The 18,386-nt window shown below is 50.1% G+C and overlaps 1 protein-coding gene across 1 annotated transcript in view; it reads left to right on the plus strand.

Annotated features, from left to right (window-relative positions):
• Window positions 1-18,386, plus strand: part of INPP5D (inositol polyphosphate-5-phosphatase D) — a 151,937-nt gene that overhangs the window by 42,566 nt on the left and 90,985 nt on the right. Inside the window, exon 3 of the mRNA XM_007966684.3 lies at window positions 18,105-18,255. Within this exon, the coding sequence (XP_007964875.1) occupies window positions 18,105-18,255 (151 nt within the window). The remainder of the gene's footprint in view (window positions 1-18,104; window positions 18,256-18,386) is intronic.

An 18,386-nucleotide genomic window follows, 5' to 3' on the forward strand; every position in this document is an offset into this window, starting at 1 on the left:
TCACTGACTGGGAGCCATGCCCTGGGCTCTGTTAGTTCGTTAAACCACTTGGGCAAGTAGGTCTTGGAATCTTCATTCACAGGCAAGGAAACTGGTTTGGTCTTAGGGAGTTAAATACTATACTTTAGATCGCACAACTAGTTGGTGGTGGAGCTAAGATTTACATTTGTAGCTGACATGGTGTTTTAAAACTTAGTTACAAACATTAAAAAATCAGATTTCAGATTTTGCCTTTTGAAAAATTTAAAATTCTAGCGCCCAAGGCCTGTGTTACCCCATGAGGCTATAACTGGAGCTAACTAGAAGCTGCTGCCTTTGAAGGGGTATTTCCCCCATGTGCCCCAGTCCCCGCCTCTCCCTAGTGTCTCGCACCTTGCCTGCTTCACTCACACCAAGCTTCAGATTTCATGATTTTCCCCATGGGCTGGAATGAGAGGAAGAAACTGAGGCACAGAATGTTTTGGCAATTAATTCAGCTCAAATCAGAGAGGCCACAGCAGAGCTAAGAACCAGTCTCTCACAGTCAGTTTCTGTGATGAAAACCACAGCGCCTTCTCACTACAAAGCCGTGTCTTCACAAACTGTTTTAATCCCGTCTGTCCCCACGTTGTACTTGTATAACCCACCCCTTCCTAGGAAACCATTTGAGTGGGTGTCTTTTTATTTGAATATGTTCTTACAAAACATGTATTGTTGTTTTGGGCGCATGCATTTTAAATTGACTGATGAGATATCATAGCTTTCATTCTGTGTTCCCCCTTTTCACCAAAGGATCTTTGTAAGATTCTTCCATGCTGCTGCGTGCACAGCAAGCTCCTGCTTCTGGCTGCTGCCAGACACCCCATGGATGCCTTGACCACACTACTTATCCACTCTCCCGGCGATGGGCGTCCAGGTTCTCTGCAAATCTCTGCTGCACAAAGAATGACAACTCATATAGGTGGGCTATCAGTGACCCTGGGGTATATGCCCAGGAGTGAAGTTGCTGGGTCATAGGATACACTCATATTTAATTTGCCTAAATTGTACCTGATTATTCTCCACAATGGCAGTCCTGGTCTATGTTCCTGGGTTTCTCTATCCAGCACAGATGCTCAGGGAGGAAGGGAGGGCTTTGCAATACACAATATCCATCAGTAACTAGGCCCTTGGGATGGAGTTCAAGACAGGCCTGCCTCATGCCAAAGGCACCGGAACACACAGACAGAGAGATAGGAGAACGGCAATCTTTCAGAGTCTAGGAGCATGGAACTTAGAGCATGGAACCTGAGATCTGGGTTCAAGTCCTGCCTCTGCCACTTCCAGGGCAAGTCACTTGGCCCTTCTGGAGCCAGGGGGGAGGGGAAGGGTAAGAGGGTAGTGACCACGTGTGGGCCGCCTGCCTACTGCTGCACCACCAGCTCTGCTTTCCTCCAGCCCTGCCCAGGGCAGCAGGTGATCGTGGAGCTGATCTTGACGCGTAACTTTGAGGACAGTGGCCACAGGAGGACGGGCTGCCAGGGAGTGGAGGGTGCCGTGGAGAGAGTGGTTCTGGGGGCCACAGTGAGGTTCTGGCTTGCTGGAGAGATGGTGGGGTCCAAAGGGGCCTGAAGGCCTGCACAGGGGATGAGATGAAGGGATGGTGGCCTCTGGGAGGTCAGAGAGCAGTCGCTATGGGAATGAGCATGTGAAACTTGACGATCTGTCCCTATTGGCAGATACTGATGATAAAACAAGTTGTGTGACATTGGACAAGTTGCCTTATCTCTCACAGCCTCAGTTTCCCCATGGGTTAATGAAGATAAGTATGGCATGAAGGTTCAATAAGAGGAAAACCCTGGGGGAAAGTTTATTTTTCCCACCACACTTGTATCTGCCAGTGTTTGCTGCATAACAAACAGCCTCACATCTCAATACTTAATGACAGCAAACATTGATTTTCCACTCCTGGGTCTGCAGGTCTGCTGTGGTTGGCTAATATAGCTGGGCTCTCTTGGACTCAGTTGGACCAGGCTGGACTCCAGGTTTCTAATCATGTCCAGGTCTGTGCCTAACATCCTCATTCCTGGGCCAGGCTGAAGGGCTGGAGTTTTCCTGGCCATCCTTTCTTATGGCAGATTGCAGGGGCCCAGGAGGGCAAGTAGAAACCCAATGCGCCCTTGAAGCCCTCAGTTCAGGACTGGTGCTTTTGCCCACATTGCTTTGGTCAAAGTCATGTGACCAAGCCCAACATCAGTGGGGCAGAGACACAGATTCATCACACTCTAATGCAAGATGCTACAAGGCCCCGTGATGAAGGACGTGGCTGCAAAGTCCTGCAGCAGGGAAGGGCCCCTCTGCCATAGCACCGCTCCTCCTCCTCTGGGCTTCTCCGCTGCCCTGAGCTCTTGGAGGAAGTGCAGAAACCTTTCCCATAGTGAACTGAGCAGCTCACTGTGATGCCAGGTATGAGGCACAGTTTCTAGCTGTCAGCTGTGACTCTAGTGACCAAGGACACATCTTATCCTGGAGTCTTAACTGTGGGCCTGAGGTTCCCAGATGAGGGTTCCACCATCCAAATATCCAGAGCACCTGCTGATAGACAGCATTGTCATCCTCGTCCCCCTGCTCTGTCCTGGTGACATTAACAGAGACTTCAGAGCTGTTGTTTCAGTATCAGCCAAAGCTGTCAATTTTCCAGCCCTCCATCCTGAGCTCCTTTGATGTGAAGGGTACAAAGCACTTTCTAAGCTGCTTTAGTTTTCAAGGAAAGCATGGGCCTGACTCCCATGGCACAGATACTGAGGAGTGAATGGCAGAGATTTGGGGATCTGATGATCTCAACATCCCAGTGGGAATCCTGGCTCATGAGGGATAAGGCCTAAGTGAATGCCCCCATCTGAGAGTTGACCTGGCATGAGGGTTTCCCCTGCAGAGGGTGCGGTAGGCAGGGCTGCTGGTAGGTAGGCATGGGGTAGGCGGGGACCCAGCCTGGGGAGAACGGCCTGATCACACAGGAGCTGTGGAGTGTAAATTACGCCTCCAAATTTGTCCTGCAGGGAGGCAAGAAACTGGGCTTTTGCATATGTACTCCAGGCCCCCGTTGGCTATCTTCGGTGGGCACAGGGAATGTAGACCTCCCAGGTTTCTCCTAGATCTCCCCACGGGCAAGGTGGCTCCAGTGCCCAAGGGCAGTTGTCTGAGGCAACAGGCTCAGGTCTTTCTCAGCAAAGGGGGTGTTGGCTCTGAATTCAGAGAAAGGGGTGATTTAGAAGGGAGTGCAGAGACTGCTGGGGAATGGGGCAAAGCCCATGCCAGGTCGTTCTGGGAAGTCTGCCCAAAACAAGGCAAGATGAATGTTGAAGAACTTAGCTTCAGGAAGTTGGGGCTAGTTGGAATGAAGTAGTTGGGAGAAGACAGAACCCAGCTCCATCAGTGCCAGGGCCCCCTAGCCCTGGACAGCAAGGGCCTGGGGGAGGAGTTGCAACCTGGTGCTCGCTGGGAGCTGGGAACAGCCGGGGTGGGAGTCATGATGCCCCCGCTGGCCCCAGCTGGTGGGTGGATGGAGGCAGGGTGAGTGCTTGGGCTCTGTCTTCACTTTCCTTCCCTTAAGCTTGGGCCTCTTCCCCAGTGCCGCCATGTCACTCCCTTCTGCACACTCAGATTCTGACCGAGACTGGTTTGGCTTTTACCCTTTTCAAGTCTCCAGACATGTGGTTTGAGACTATGCCTGGGAGAGGCCAGTGGAGGCTGGACCATGCCCAAAGATAGCAAGTGCCAGCTTCCCCCCTCCCACCTCTCAGCCCGCCATAGCCCCAGCAGGCCGACCTGCTGTCCTCCAGGAGGTGGACTCCCCAAATGCCAGGTTTCACACCACCCTACCCACCCGCTGAGCCTGAGTGGCTTGCGTCTGCCGCAGCGTCTCTGACTGCCTTCTCCGCCCTGGGATGGCAGCCCCTGGCTCTGTGCCTGTCCTCCTCCTGGATCTCACTATCATCTAGCCAGAGAGTCCGGTGGTCCCCTATCCACCACCTCCACCTCCTCTCTCACTTCTCTCATCTTGAGATGTCTCCCGGGATGCTGCTCTTCTGACAACATCTCTGACCGCTCAGGCAAGCTGCTCAACCTCTCTAAGGCTCAGTTTCCTCAACTGTAAGCTGGAGATATCAAACCCACCTGCACTATTAGATAAAATATAAATTCGATCACATATGTGAGTGCATCTGGCCCACTTCCTTCCACATCCGATGATCAGTTAACATCCATTCTTTTTTTTTTTTAATTGAGATGAGGTCTTGCGATATTGCCTCCTTTCTCTCACTCCAAGTGCCGGTCACAGCTCACAGCCCTCCAAGCACCAAGAACCCACAAAATCAGGCCATCTTTGTGAGATGTGCCAGCTCAAATGCCCTGCAGCCTGACTACCAGAAATTTACCCCCTTGAAAGTTTCCACAAGTATTTCTGAGATGCCCTCAAGGAGCCCCTCTCTGCTCCCTCCGAGGGCAGCACGGGACGCCGTTCCTTCCTCCTTTGCCAGGTCCTAATGTGCAGGTCTCTGACAAGCACTGCCCCCAGTACCACGAGAACACTGTCCCAGCCTAGGGCTCTGTGCCAGGTGCTAAAGCTACCCATCCACAGTCTTCCAGCTTCTGCATGGCAGAGAGGGACAGCCCCCTGCCCGGTGCTAGGCTTTGGTGTATACCTAGAGACCCATAAAACCTTGCCCCAGGAGGGCACACCATCAGTCTCTGTCTGTTGCTCAGTCATTCCAGAAGCTAAATCAAGCCATGGGTTGTGGGAGAGAACAGAAGCTATATCCTATCTACTCCCATTCCTCTGCCCTCCCTCTCCCAGCCAGACTACCTCCCTCTCCTGGTCACAAAACGAGACCTGCCTTGCTCATCTGTGGATGGAAACTTTCAGGAGCCTAGCTTTGCCATGCCAATGCACACGGCCCATCCACCTCCATCCTACAGCCCCAGACGAGACACGTTTGTGCGCTGGAGACTGCAGCCCCTCCCCTCTGGCCAGTCCCATAACATACGCATCAGCTGAGAGAGCTAAGAAGAGCAAGGGGACTGCCTGCACTCACCACAATGCTTGTCATGGGCTGTTGCGGTCACCTCACCCTCATCTATGCACGCTGCTGTGTGACTCTGGTTCTTGTAATTGACCTTTTTATTATTGGTGTGAGCACTGTTGCAACTATTTGGGCATTGTAGGTGTTTCCATTGTATTTGTAGCTTTTGTACAAATTGTACATTTATAGCTTTTGTACAAATTGCACATTGTATTTGTAGCTTTAGAAGTATATAGACCAGGAATGTTTTTGTATGATAAAAATAGACACTTTTAGGCAAGATGATTTCTTCTTTTTTGTTGTTGTTGTTGTTGAGATGGAATATCGCCCTGTTGCTTAGGCTGGAGTACAATGGCGCAATCTCGGCTCACTGCAACCTCTACCTCCCAGGTTCAAGCAATTCTCCTGCCTCAGCCTCCCGAGCAGCTGGAATTACAGGCACCTGCCACCACGCTCAGCTAATTTTTTTTGTATCTTTAGTAGAGATGGGATTTCACCATGTTGGCCAGGCTAGTCTCGAACTCCTGACCTCATGATCCACCTGCCTCTGCCTCCCAAAGTGCTGGGACTACAGGCATGAGCCACCGCGCCCACCAGTCTTTTTTTTGAGACAGGGTCTCATTCTGTTGCCCAAGCTGGAATGTAGTAGCATAATCTTGGTTTACTGCAATCTGCATTTCTCTGGCTCAAGGGATTCTCCCATCTCAGCCTCCCAAGTAACTGAGACTATAGGTGTGTGCCACCATGCTCAGCTATTTTTTTTTTGTTTGAGACAGAGTGTCACTGTCACCCAGACTGGAGTGCAGTGGCATGGTCTCTGCTCACTGCAGCCTCCGCCTCCCAGGTTCAAGCAATTGTCATGCCTCAGCCTCCTGAGTAGCCGGGATTACAGGTACACACCACCATGCCTGACTCATTTTTTTTGTATTTGTAGTAGAGACAGGGTTTCAGCATGTTGACCAGGCTGGTCTTAGCTCCTGACCTCAAATGATTCACTGGCCTCGGCCTCCCAAAGTGCTGGGATTACAGGTGTGAGCCACCGCGCCTGGTCTAATTTAAAAAAATTTTTTTTTGTTTTTTAATAGAGACGAGTTCTCATTATGTTGCCCAGGCTGGTCTCTGACTCCTGGGCTTGAGCGATCCTCCCACTTCATTGTCCCAAAGGGCTGGGATTGTAGGCATGAGCCACTGCGCCCAGCGACAAGATGCTCTCCAGCCTCACTCTGCTTTGTGTGTGTGTGCATGCATGTGTGCACGCTCGTACCAATTACATGAGCTAGGTTACATAGGCTGATTTTCAACAAACTATTACAGTGTTTAGCTCAAAAAGTGGTTATTTAGGCTGGGCCCAATGGCTGACTCTTGTAATCCCATCACTTTGGGAAGCTGAAGCAGGTGGATCACCTGAGGTCAGGAGTTCAAGACCAGCCTGGCCAACATATAGTGAAACCCCATCTCTACTAAAAATACAGAATTTAGCTGGGCGTGGTGGCACATGCCTGTAGTCCCAGCTACTTGGGAAGCTGAGGCAGGAGAATTGCTTGAACTTGGGAGGCGGAGCAGTGAGCCGAGATCGCACCACTGCACTCCAGCCTGGGTGACACAGCAAGACTCCATCTCTCAAAAAAAAAAAAAAAAGAAATAGAAAAAGGTGGTTATTTTTTTAAAAAAAATAATTTGACTTACAGAACATTTTCAAGAATGGTGCAAAGAATTCCTGTATACCCTCTGCTTTCCCCAATTAATGTTTTAGCATACCGTTTATCATCATTTCACTCATATCACCGTTATCATTTTTCTGAATTATTGACAAGTTGCTGACAATGCCCCATTGTCCCTAAATATATCAATGTGTTTTTCCTAAGTGATGAAGACTCTCCTTTGTAACCACATTCAGCCGTCAAAATCAGGAAATTAGCATCAATAAAATACCACCATCTAATTCTTAGACCCCTTGTTCAAATGTTTTTAATAGTCTCAATAACAATATATACATCATTATTTACATATTTATGCAAGCTATATATCACTTTTACACACACACACACACACACACACACACACACACAGTCTTCCCCTTCTGGGCTGAGGCTTAGTCCAGGACAATGCGTTACCTGTAATTGTCATATCCCTTCAGTGTCCTTTAGTTGGGCACAGTTCCTTGCCTTTTCTTGTCTTTTGTGACCTTGGCATTTTTCAATAGAATAGGCTAATAATTGGCCGGGCGCGGTGGCTCAAGCCTGTAATCCCAGCACTTTGGGAGGCCGAGACAGGCGGATCACGAAGTCAGGAGATCGAGACCACACTGGCTAACACGGTGAAACCCTGTCTCTACTAAAAAAATACAAAAAACTAGCCGGGTGTAGTGGCGGGCGCCTGTAGTCCCAGCTACTCGGGAGGCTGAGGCGGGAGAATGGCATAAACCCGGGAGGCGGAGCTTGCAGTGAGCTGAGATTGAGCCACTGCACTCCAGGCTGGGCAACAGAGCGAGACTCCATCTCAAAAATAAAATAAAATAAAATAACATAAAATAAAATAAGAATAGGCTAATAGGCCGGGCGCGGTGGCTCAAGCCTATAATCCCAGCACTTTGGGAGGCCGAGACGTGCGGATCACGAGGTCAGGAGATCGAGACCATCCTGGCTAACACGGTGAAACCCCATCTCTACTAAAAAAAAAAATACAAAAAACTAGCCGGGCGAGGTGGCGGGCGCCTGTAGTCCCAGCTACACGGGAGGCTGAGGCAGGAGAATGGCGTGAACCCGGGAGGCGGAGCTTGCAGTGAGCTGAGATCCGGCCACTGCACTCCAGCCCGGGCGACAGAGCGAGACTCCATCTCAAAAAAAAAAAAAAAAAAAAAGAATAGGCTAATAATTTTGTAGGCTGTCCCTCAATTTTGGGTTTTCAGGTGTCTCCACATGATGTGGCCCAGGTTCTACGTTTTCTGCTGGAGTGCATAGCAGCAATGCTGTGTCCTCTGTGTACCCATCTCAGGGGGCACAATGGCGCTCTGCTGTTACTGCAGAACTTAACACTGGACAGTTGGTTAAGCTGGTGTCTGCCAGGTTACAATAAGGATTGTAAAGCTACTAGTTTTTGCTTTTAATAACAATTTAAGGCCAGGTGCAGTGGCTCACGCCTGTAATCCTAGCACTTTGGGAGACCGAGACGGGCAAATCATCTGAGTCCAGGAGTTTGAGACCAGCCTGGGCAATGTGGCAAAATTCCGTCTCTACAAAAAACACAAAAAAATCAGCGAAACGTGGTGATGCGTGCCTATAGTCCCAGGTATCTGGGGGGCTGAGGTGGGAGCATCGCTAGAGCCTGTGAGGTCGAGGCTGTCGTGAGCCGTGATCACTCTACTGCACTCCAGCCTGGACAACAGAATGAGACCCTGTCTTGAGGAAAAAAAAAAAAAAAAGAACAATGTAATAACATTTTTCCTCAAACTCTCACCCACCTTGTTTAGCATGTATTGAAGATTCTTGCCTGAATCAGTCATTACTATGATGATTGCCAAATGGGGATTGTTTTTGTTGTTGCTTCGACAGTTATTGATTGGCATTCCACTGTGGGGAGGAGCCTTCCCTTCTGCCTTACAGTATAGACTCACGAATCCCTATTTTATTCGATGGATTATAATTATTTTTAATATTCATTTTGATGTTTGACTTGTGCTAGATGCACCTTTCAACTGTTCCTTCAGTTGGCTCCTGGTTCCTGTATCTTTTTGACAAATCCCCATCATTATTTTAGCATTTTCTTGCTTTCTGGGGCAACAGATGTTGCAGGTACTCATTAGATCTTCTTGGCCTCGATTCAAAGGCTGCTAGAATCAGCCATTTCTCAAGGAGCGCTGGCTGTCTTTCACGGAGAATGACATTTAGCAGCCAAGATCTGAGCAGCAGGTGCGCTCATTGCTGTTGGAGTGTTGTGGGCCCTCTCAGCAGACAGAGTGAGGAAATACGTGTGTGCACATACTCATTCATACACCTGTATTTATCTATCTATCTATCTATCTATCTATATATATATATATATTTTTTTTTTTTGTAAATACAGAATCTCACTCTGTTGCCTAGGCTGGAGTACAGTGGTGTGATCTCAGCTCACTGCAACGTCTGCCTCCTGGTTTCTGGCAATTCTCCTGCTTCAGCCTCCCAAGTAGCTGAAATTACAGGCATCCGCCACCATGCCTGGCTCAGTTTTGTATTTTTAGTAGAGACAGGGCTTCGCCATGTTGGCCAGGCTGGTCTTGAACTTGGGACCTCAGGTGATCCACTCACCTCGGTTTCCCAAAGTGCTGGGATTACAGGTGTGAGCCACTGCACCCGACCGGTATTTACCTGTGTATCTTAAAAGCTTGAGTTTCTGCAGACACTTCCCATTCCAATTCAATGCTCCACAGCCATGGGACCTTTTTCCTCTCTGTGTTTGTAGTTCCTTTCTCTGAGAGTTAGAAGCCTGGACCCTGCTTCTTCCCCGTGTATTACCCCCAAGAAGGGTAATCCCTTTCTTGGATTACCTGCGTATTCCCCTGTGTATACCCGGCTTCTGGCTCTGCTGCTCCCCTGACGCCACTACCTCCTTGGTTCTGGCTGTGCAGACTTCTAAGGCCCTGGTCACGTCTTTATCCCAGCTGCAACCTCATCCCCACTGGCTCTGCAGCCTCCTGCATCCTGACCACCTCCTTGGCCCCAGGTCTGAGGCCTGCTGGCCCTGGACACTTCAAAGGAAGGGAAAGGAAAGGAACCAATAAAATGTTTTTTCAAAAAAGAGAAGGGAGGGAAGAGGAAGAGCTGATTGTTTTGTTTTGGTTTTGTTTGCATTTTTTTTTCTCTTAACAAAAGCCACATTCAATTATTGTTTTTTTAAGAATGCACATTTTGGAGTCCATTCAAAGCCATGTGGCTGAAGAGGAATTCCTGGGTCTGAAGGAGGCCTCGAAAGCTCTTCCCAAATCTGTCCTCCCCTCCCCCACACTGCCCAGCTTTCCTATCTCACTAGGGCCACCCTCCCTGGCTCTTGCTCGCCGACCGTGCCCTGTTTGATGGGCTAATCTGGTTCCAGCTCCATCCTTGCCTCTCTGCTGCTGCTGCATCTCCCTAATGCAAGCACCGGAGTGGGGTTGCTTGGACCGCCAGCGTCCACACCGTCAAGTTGATAGGTCTAAAATGTAAATCTGATCACATCACACACACACCAACTTTTAATTGCCTTTAGTGTCTCCAAACCACTCTTAAGACAAAACTCAAACTCTGCCAGGCCCCAAGAGCCCAAGAGACCCATGCTCTGGCCTTTCTTTCTCTCCCACTTCTTCACCCACGTGGGGCTCTATGATTCTTAGGTTTGGGGGAGAGGAGGTGGTTAAAGGTTGAGACCATCCTGAGGGCAGGAGAGAAGTACAGGAAAGCATTTCAGGGGTTGCAGACGGGGAGAGGCCAGGCTGGGAGGAGGTGGCCCCCACCCCTAGTGAGAGCTGGACAGGAGGCTTTGTCCAGCCTTTCCCTCGGATGAGCTGACTCAGAGCAGGGCAAACACAGCAGGAGGTCGCCTTCCAGAACCCAAAGGCTCGGCCTGAACAGTCAGACTCTACACTGACCCTCATTCAGCCTTGGGACGTGTGGGTGCCTGGGTCAGTGGGCTCTGAGACCTGGACTGAATCCAGCTCTGCCTCTGTGGCCTTCAGAAACTTCCCAGCCTCAACAGGCAGGGAGTCTCCCTACTGGCAAATGGAAGTAACAAAAACAGCAGCCACTCTGCAAACCCACACCATTCTCTCCACCACAGCCAAGTGGTGTTTTCACCATCCTCCCTAGTGGTTTTCTCATCTAACTTGAAACAAATGCCTTGGTGCAGGGAGCCACTGAGCGGAGTGTTTGGTTCAGTTTGTTTCCCACTTTTCTTTTTTTTTAGATGGTGTTTCGTTCTTGTTGCCCAGGCTGGAGTGCAATGGCGCAATCTCAGCTCACCACAACCTCGGCCTCCCAGGTTCAAGTGATTCTCCTGCCTCAGCCTCCCAAGTATCTGGGATTACAGGCATGTGCCACCACGCCTGTCTAATTTTGTATTGTTAGTAGAGATGAGGTTTCACCATGTTGGCTGGTTTCGAACTCCTGACCTCAGGTGATCCACCCACCTCAGCCTCTCAAAGTGCTGGGGTTACAGGCGTGAGCCACCGCGCCTGGCCTGTTTCCCAGTTCTTAATACTGTCACACCATTGGTAAAAATCTCCATAATCCTTCTATATGCTCTTCCATTTAAAACGAAGCCTAGAAGAGCCTTGCGGGGGGTTCCCAGCACCCCGGGGCTCCTGCTCTGCCTGCATGGCCTTCCTCTGTGCCTAGTCCTCTTTTACACCTCATTTAGAGACAGCAAACAGTGCTAAAGTTAAAATTACCCCCTGGGAAATTTTAGCCTGTGCAATGACTTTCCTGGAAGGTGTGACTTTCCTGGATGGTGTTGCAAAGTCACAGCCCAGGAACTGTTTCTGGAAATGCAGCACTTCTCAGCATGTGCAGCCCTGAGCCTCCAGCCATCTGGACACCAGCTGTTCTTTGTTTTAAAGACCCCGGTGCCCTTCTTATCCTGAACCCGAGGGTCAGAGGCAGCCCCTCTCCCCTTGCCCTGTACCTTCCCCAGGAGTATTGCTGCCCGAGTGAGCTCAAGTGCCAAGCAGTCAGACAAAGGTGCCTCTCCCTGCAAGGCCCAGCTTGGCAATCAACATCTCTGGTTCCCTCAACACCTTTCTTCAATGGAGAGGTCCATTTTCTGCAGTGCACACACCCCTCAACACAGTGGTGGGGGCTCTCATTATGTCATTATGTTTCCAACCAACCTCCTCTGCAAGGAGACTAGGGGGACTATGAGGCTGAGCCGAGCAGGGTTCCTTTCCTTCAACCACTTATGAGCTTGTGGGGAAGGCAGGCACAGCAACCACGACATGATGTAGAGTGAGCTGCTGATTCTAAGCTGGGCTTGGTGGGGAGCTCTCTGCAGAGACTCTGTAAAAATGATCCTGCTGGAAGTCACCCAGAACTTTCCACAGACCTAGAAATTATAATGGGAGGCAGGAGAAGAGTGTTTTGTTTCACAGTCTGAACTAACCCCTACCATGTTTTTTTTGTTCGTTTTTTCTGTTTGACTCTTGGCCATGAGCACAAATTCATGTCCATTCTGCTGATCCAAAAAGCCCTGAAGGGAAGGCTACTCTGAGCCTGAGATGTTATATGTATATATAAAAATAATTTTTTTTTTTTTTGAGACAGGGTCTTGCTCTGTCACCCAGGCTGGAGTGCAGTGGTGCAATTATGGCTCACTGCAACCTCCGCCTCCTGGGTTCAAGCAATCCTCCCACCTCAGCCTCCTGAGTAGCTGGGACTACAGGTGTGCACCACTACGTCTGGCTAATATTTGTATTTTTTGTAGAGACAGGGTTTCATCATGTTGCCCAAGCTGGTCTCCATCTCCTGGGCTCAAGCAATCCATCCACCTCGGCCTCTGAAAGTGCTGGGATTACAGGTGTGAGCCACTGTGTCTGACCGAGACCCCATAATTTTTTTTTTTTTTTCTTTGAGACAGAGTCTCACTCTGTCACCCAGGCTGGAATACAGTGGCTCAATCTTGGCTCACTGAAACCACTGCTGCTCGGGTTCAAGCAATTCTCCTGCCTCAGCCTCCTGAGTAGCTGGGATTACAGGCGCCTGCCACTGCGCCTGGCTAATTTTTGTATTTTTAGTAGAGACGGGGTTTTACCATGTTGGCCAGGCTGGTCTTGAACTCCTGACCTTGTGATCCACTCGCCTTGGCCTCCCAAAGTGCTGGGATTACAGGCATGAGCCACCGTGCCCGGCCGAGATGTCATAATTTAACAAGCCTTCTTAAATAAGGCAATGCTGCTCTTGGTTTTGTTCAAAATCAGGCTTCCTGTGTTGTGCTCTAGTTACCTGCTAAAGGGTGGAGACATTCACTCCAGGGAAAAGGGAGAGTTGCCACGGCAGAAATCCACATGTCCGAGGGCATCACTGGGGGGCCGCCGGTAACCATTGCGGGGATCGTGTCCCAGCTGACTTGGGCCTTCACGGTTTCCTTCTCTGTTTCAAAATGACTTAACAACTCTTTTCAGGAAGGCGGCCGCTGTGGAATGAGGAACAAAGTCTGGCAGCCTGGGCCGTTAGGAACCAAGGGCAGCCCCCTTCTTGGTCAGAAGTGTGGCTGGTGCTAACCCTCCGATCCGAGCCTGGACACCTCATGGGGGGACGCAGGCACTTGCTTTCCCTCTGTCTCCTTGGGCACCTTTTCACCATGGCCTTCACGTGCCGAGCATCTTCCATTTGCTCCCCAATTCATTCGCTTCCCTGCCCCCTGCTTTCTCACTGGGTTTGGCCAGTGGGAGCCGCAGCCAGATGAGAGGAAGGTTGTGGGGGGTGGGGGTGGGGAACTATTGCCCTGCCCCCATCCTGTAAGGTCTCCATGGTCAGCTCCACGCGAGGCCACAGCGCCTGCTGGGCAGCCCCCTCTGGGTTCCAGCACCTGCTTCTTGCCTGTGATCTTCCTAGAGTGGTAACTGCTGCGAGTTCCAGGGGCTGTACTGCCTCTGATTGGTATCCCGATGCCCTGTCCCTACATTCTCCCTAAGTCCCCCCATTTAATGAGACATCTGCCTCCTGCCGGGACTCTGGACCGTGCACATGAAAAACACACATGACACCTTGTTCACGTTTTGCCTTTTACAGTTGCTGAAAAGGCACCACCTTTGGCGACGTGCTGGGCGGCGTGAGTGAGGGCAGCTCCCCTGCTTGCCACTGTTTCTCTGCATCCCCAGTCCCAGACCCATGGAAGGCCCTCCCTGACCATCCCTCCTCCTGGCTCCAATTCTTGTCTGTCATCCTGACCCAAGGCAGCAAAGCCATGGAACCACTAATTGCTGCTCCAGTTGCCAGGCCCTGCACAGTCTGCGGATGGCACAGCCGTGAGCAGAGCTGTCCTGACTATGGGCACACGGCTGGGCGGGCATGGACTTGACCTGCTGTGGGTGGGAACCCCCAGGCCTGTCCCTGCAGGATCCCCCTGCTCCTGCTGGCCTGTGGATGTCAATACACTGTCCACCTGGAAGCCTCTCCTGGCTTCGACTGGGTGGGGAATGTTAGGTCACACCCAGGCATGGTCCCCCCATCGGCCACTCTGCCCTGTCCCCTTGGCCATCGCACCCTGAGGCAGGACCTTTCTGGGCTCAGGCTCAGAATGCAAAACCATGGGTGGGCTGCTCCTCTCTGCACTGCACACACTGAAGCTAGACCATGCTCCTCACCACCCACGTGTCTAGACCAAGCTCCCCGCTCCTCCCCTGTCTGGGCCGGCTCTGTAGCTTCTCTCATCCCTGTCTTGGGCTCTGACCCTTTCTCTTCCTGTTCTACAATGTGCTTTGAACGTAAGTTCTCTGTTATCCCTGTCAAAGCTTAGGGCCAAGAGCAAAGCCTTATGAGGACACCTTCCCGGACATTTTCTCCAGGGACACCTGCCTTTGCCTGGTTGGTGCCTCGCCTTCGCTGTCTCCTGTATGCGCTGCCTGGGGGCACAGGGTGCTTCCTGTGGGCCCACTGCACACAGCAGGTTTTCCCTCAGATGGGGTCTGCCCCTGTGGATCTGCTTCCTGTAGAGCTGCTGTGCTCTTCCTGGGTGCTTTCCCCTCGGAGGAGGAGAGGTGGAGGAAGGCTCCCTCCCCAGCATACTTATCAGCGGCCATTTTCGGCTTGCTACCAGTCCACCATCCGTGAGGCTTGGCTTCTACCCTGCATTCTCTCCCTTCCTGGGAACCCAGGCAGCCAGCAGCCTTAGTTTCCCAGACCCTGGCTCCCTGGCCTCTGGGAGCAGGCCAGGCACACGCGGTGGCCTCGCCGGGTCCACAGGGACTGCTTTAAATTGCTCTATTCCTAGTACACGGCGTATGTCATCAAGTCTAAGATGTTCACCTTTCAGATTTCACATCTCTGGAGTCACATGTGTCTATAATCAATGATGTAACATAGTCTGTGGTTCAGCTTCTTAGCGGTGCATAAAATAACGTGTCTTACTTGGTTTTAGCATTGATGCGTCTTAAATTCCCAAATCTCACATGCTCACTCAAACACGCATTCTTCAGATACCCTCCAGCCGAGAATCCTTTTCTGGAATCACACATGAGGCATTCGACTTTGACTTTCTTTGGTATTTTCATATTCCTTTTCCACGCTCTTAATGGCTTGTCATCTATTAGCTGTACATTTTTTGACAGTCTGACACTTTTCACGACTGGTTTAACTGAATCGAGTTCATAGATCTTGTATCGTGTCAAATTATTTTTGCTATTCTGTTCATAGAAGGCCCGGCTGCTGCTGCTCAGATAGTTCTGGTTCAACAATGTTTGAAAGAGATTACTTAACATGGGGCTTTGTAGAAACAAGGGAATGTATTGAAAAGAATTTAGGACACCGTTTTGCTAAACTCTCTATAAATTTACTAACTAACTTAAGATACACACACAAACACACACATATACCCCCAGGCACAGGCTTATACATGTGTACAATGCATGTACACACAAAAAACACACTTGGAGAGAGAGAGAGAGAGAGAGAGAGAGCCCAAATGGACAGCCCTGAATCACAGATCAGTGAAAGAGGTGTATACGTCCTCACTAGGACTTGGAGTTAGCCACCAAGGCACAAGCGCTCGGGAACAGGTCTGAATCCTAACTCTGTTCCCTGATGTCTGAATCTGTCCCAGTCTGGGTCATCCTGCCTCATCTGCTCTCCCGATTCCACTTACCTGTAATCCTGAAGACCTTCAGGCACCCTCCCACCCGCCCAAATCAATCCCAATCCCAGTAGCTATCTGACTTGGAGGCAGGAAGGCCACTGCTTGGCCCAGCCATGCTCAGGCCAGATGCCGCCCGCTCACCAACCAGGGGGGGATTTTCAACCTCCATCCTACTTGCCTATGGGTCTCGTTTCCCACAGGCGATGGGTCCCATTCCCTCCAGAAAGAAGGCAGCTGGCAGCCCCCAGAGGAGCGGTGAGATCCTTGACTTCCAACTCCAAAGATGGCGACTTTTCAACTAATTTTAAAATGACCTGGAAGTTGCCGGGTGTGGTGGCTCACACCTGTAATCCCAGCACTTTGGAAGGCTGAGGCGAGCAGATCACTTGAGATCAGGAGTTTGAGACCAGCCTGGCCAACATGGTGAAATCCTGTCTCTACTAAAATTACAAAAATTAGCTGGGTGTGGTGGCAGACAACTGTAATCCCAGCTACTTGGGAGGCTGAGGCTTGAGAATCTCTTGAACTCAGGTGGTGGAGGCTGCAGTAAACCGAGACCGTGCCACTGCACTCCAGCCTGGGTGACAGAGTGAGACTCCATCTCAAATAAAATAAAACAAAATAATGTGAAAGTCACTGACATGGTGGCTGTTAGGAGGACAGGGTGAATCACAGGCACTTAGCAGTTGCCAGGGGCACTATGCTCCTCCAGATCAGGGAGCCCTCACCCAGAGGGGCTGCCTCTTTGGGGCTCATTCTTGTGCCTACCCACAGCCTGATCCCTTGCTCCTGTTTAGCTGCCCCTGAGGGCAGGGCCTGGCAGGAGGGTAAAGGGTGAGGTAGGGGTGGGGCTGGCTGCTCTGGGACCACCTGGAACTATGGGCTAGAGCCACAGGGCTTACAGAAAGGGGATCTGCCCCAGGACATTTGAATAGCCGAGCACACTTACCCCCAAGGTCCTCTGCTGTCAGCAACAGATACAAACCAGGTAGATCATTTACTGAGTTTTGATAAAAACAACTATAACAAATGAAAAAAATAAAAATAAAAGCAAAGCAATTGCTGGAATTGATTTTTTTCCTGTGTTTTTTCAAAAAAAAGTTCTTCGTGAAGGAAAAAATAAAAATAACTTTCCCACCAAACACACACACAAAGTCTAGAAAAACACGTTCTAAACTGTGGAAAATAGCTATCTTGGGGTTGTGGGATTACAGGTGATTTCTTTTCTTTCTTTCTTTCTTTCTTTCTTTCTTTCTTTCTTTCTTTCTTTCTTTCTTTCTTTCTTTCTTTCTTCTTTCTTTTTCTTTTTCTTTTTTTTTTTGAGATAGGGTCCCACTCTGTTGCCCAGGCTGGAGTACAGTGGTGCGATCTTAGCTCACTGCACCCTCTGTCTCCCAGGTTCAAGCTATTCTCCTGCCTCACCCCTCCCTAGTAGCTGAAATTTTAGGTGCGCACCACCAAGCCCAGCTAATTTTTGTATTTTTAGTAGAGATGGGCCTTCACCATGTTGGCCAGACTGGTCTCAAACTCCTGATTTCAAGTGATCTGCCCACCTCAGCCTCCCAAAGTGCTGGGATTACTGGCATGAGCCATTGCACCCAGACAAATTTCTGATTTAAAAAAAATTGTATTTCTAATTTTGCCATAATATAAATATATTATTTGTATAAAAATACTTGTATTTTATTTTATTTTATTTATTTTGAGACTGAGTTGCCCAGGCTGGAATGCAGTGGCACGATCTCGGCTCACTGCAACCTCCACCTCCCAGGTTCAAGTGATTCTCCTATCTCAGCCTCCCGAGTAGCAGGGATTACAGGCACCTGCCACCACGCCCGTCTAATTTTTGTATTCTTTTTTTTTTTAGTAGAGATGGGGTTTCATCATGTTGGCCAGGTTGGTCTCAAACTCCTGACCTCAGGTGATCCACCTGCCTTGGCCTCCCAAAGTGCTAGGATTACAGGTGTAAGCCACCGTGCCTGGCCCAAAAATACTTTTAAAAATAAAAGTTTTTTTAAAAATGGAAAGAAAAACAGATCTTAGGAACGATCCTCTGTGTGCCTTTTGCAGAAGGGCCCTTGGCAGCTGCTGGTTGCAGGATGTGAGGTTGTGGGCATGAGGGTCACACACCCTGTGTAGGAGCCTAGGGCTTTTCTTGGATCACAGTCACTCCCTCTGCCTCACTGGTCTCCGCTGCAGGTGGCCTTTGTGGTTGGGTGACATTCTAGTTGGTTAACACGTGCGTTTGTTTGGGTGTTCTGTCCTCAGGCATCCGAAGGCGTCCCCATGAGGTTCTTTACCAAACTGGACCAGCTCATCGAGTTTTACAAGAAGGAAAACATGGGGCTGGTGACCCATCTGCAATACCCTGTGCCGCTGGAGGAAGAGGACACAGGCGACGACCCTGAGGAGGACACAGGTAGGGAGGGAGGGACAGGACGGCAGGAGGTACTTTTGGGAACTTGCCCTGCACCCACCTTGAGTGCTTGTAGATTGGGTGAGTCCTATTATGAGAGGGAGATTGTTGGCATGGGGTTAAGGACAAGTTAG

The sequence above is a fragment of the Chlorocebus sabaeus genome, chromosome 10, assembly GCF_047675955.1.
Source record: "Chlorocebus sabaeus isolate Y175 chromosome 10, mChlSab1.0.hap1, whole genome shotgun sequence".
Taxonomy (NCBI): Eukaryota; Metazoa; Chordata; class Mammalia; order Primates; family Cercopithecidae; genus Chlorocebus; species Chlorocebus sabaeus.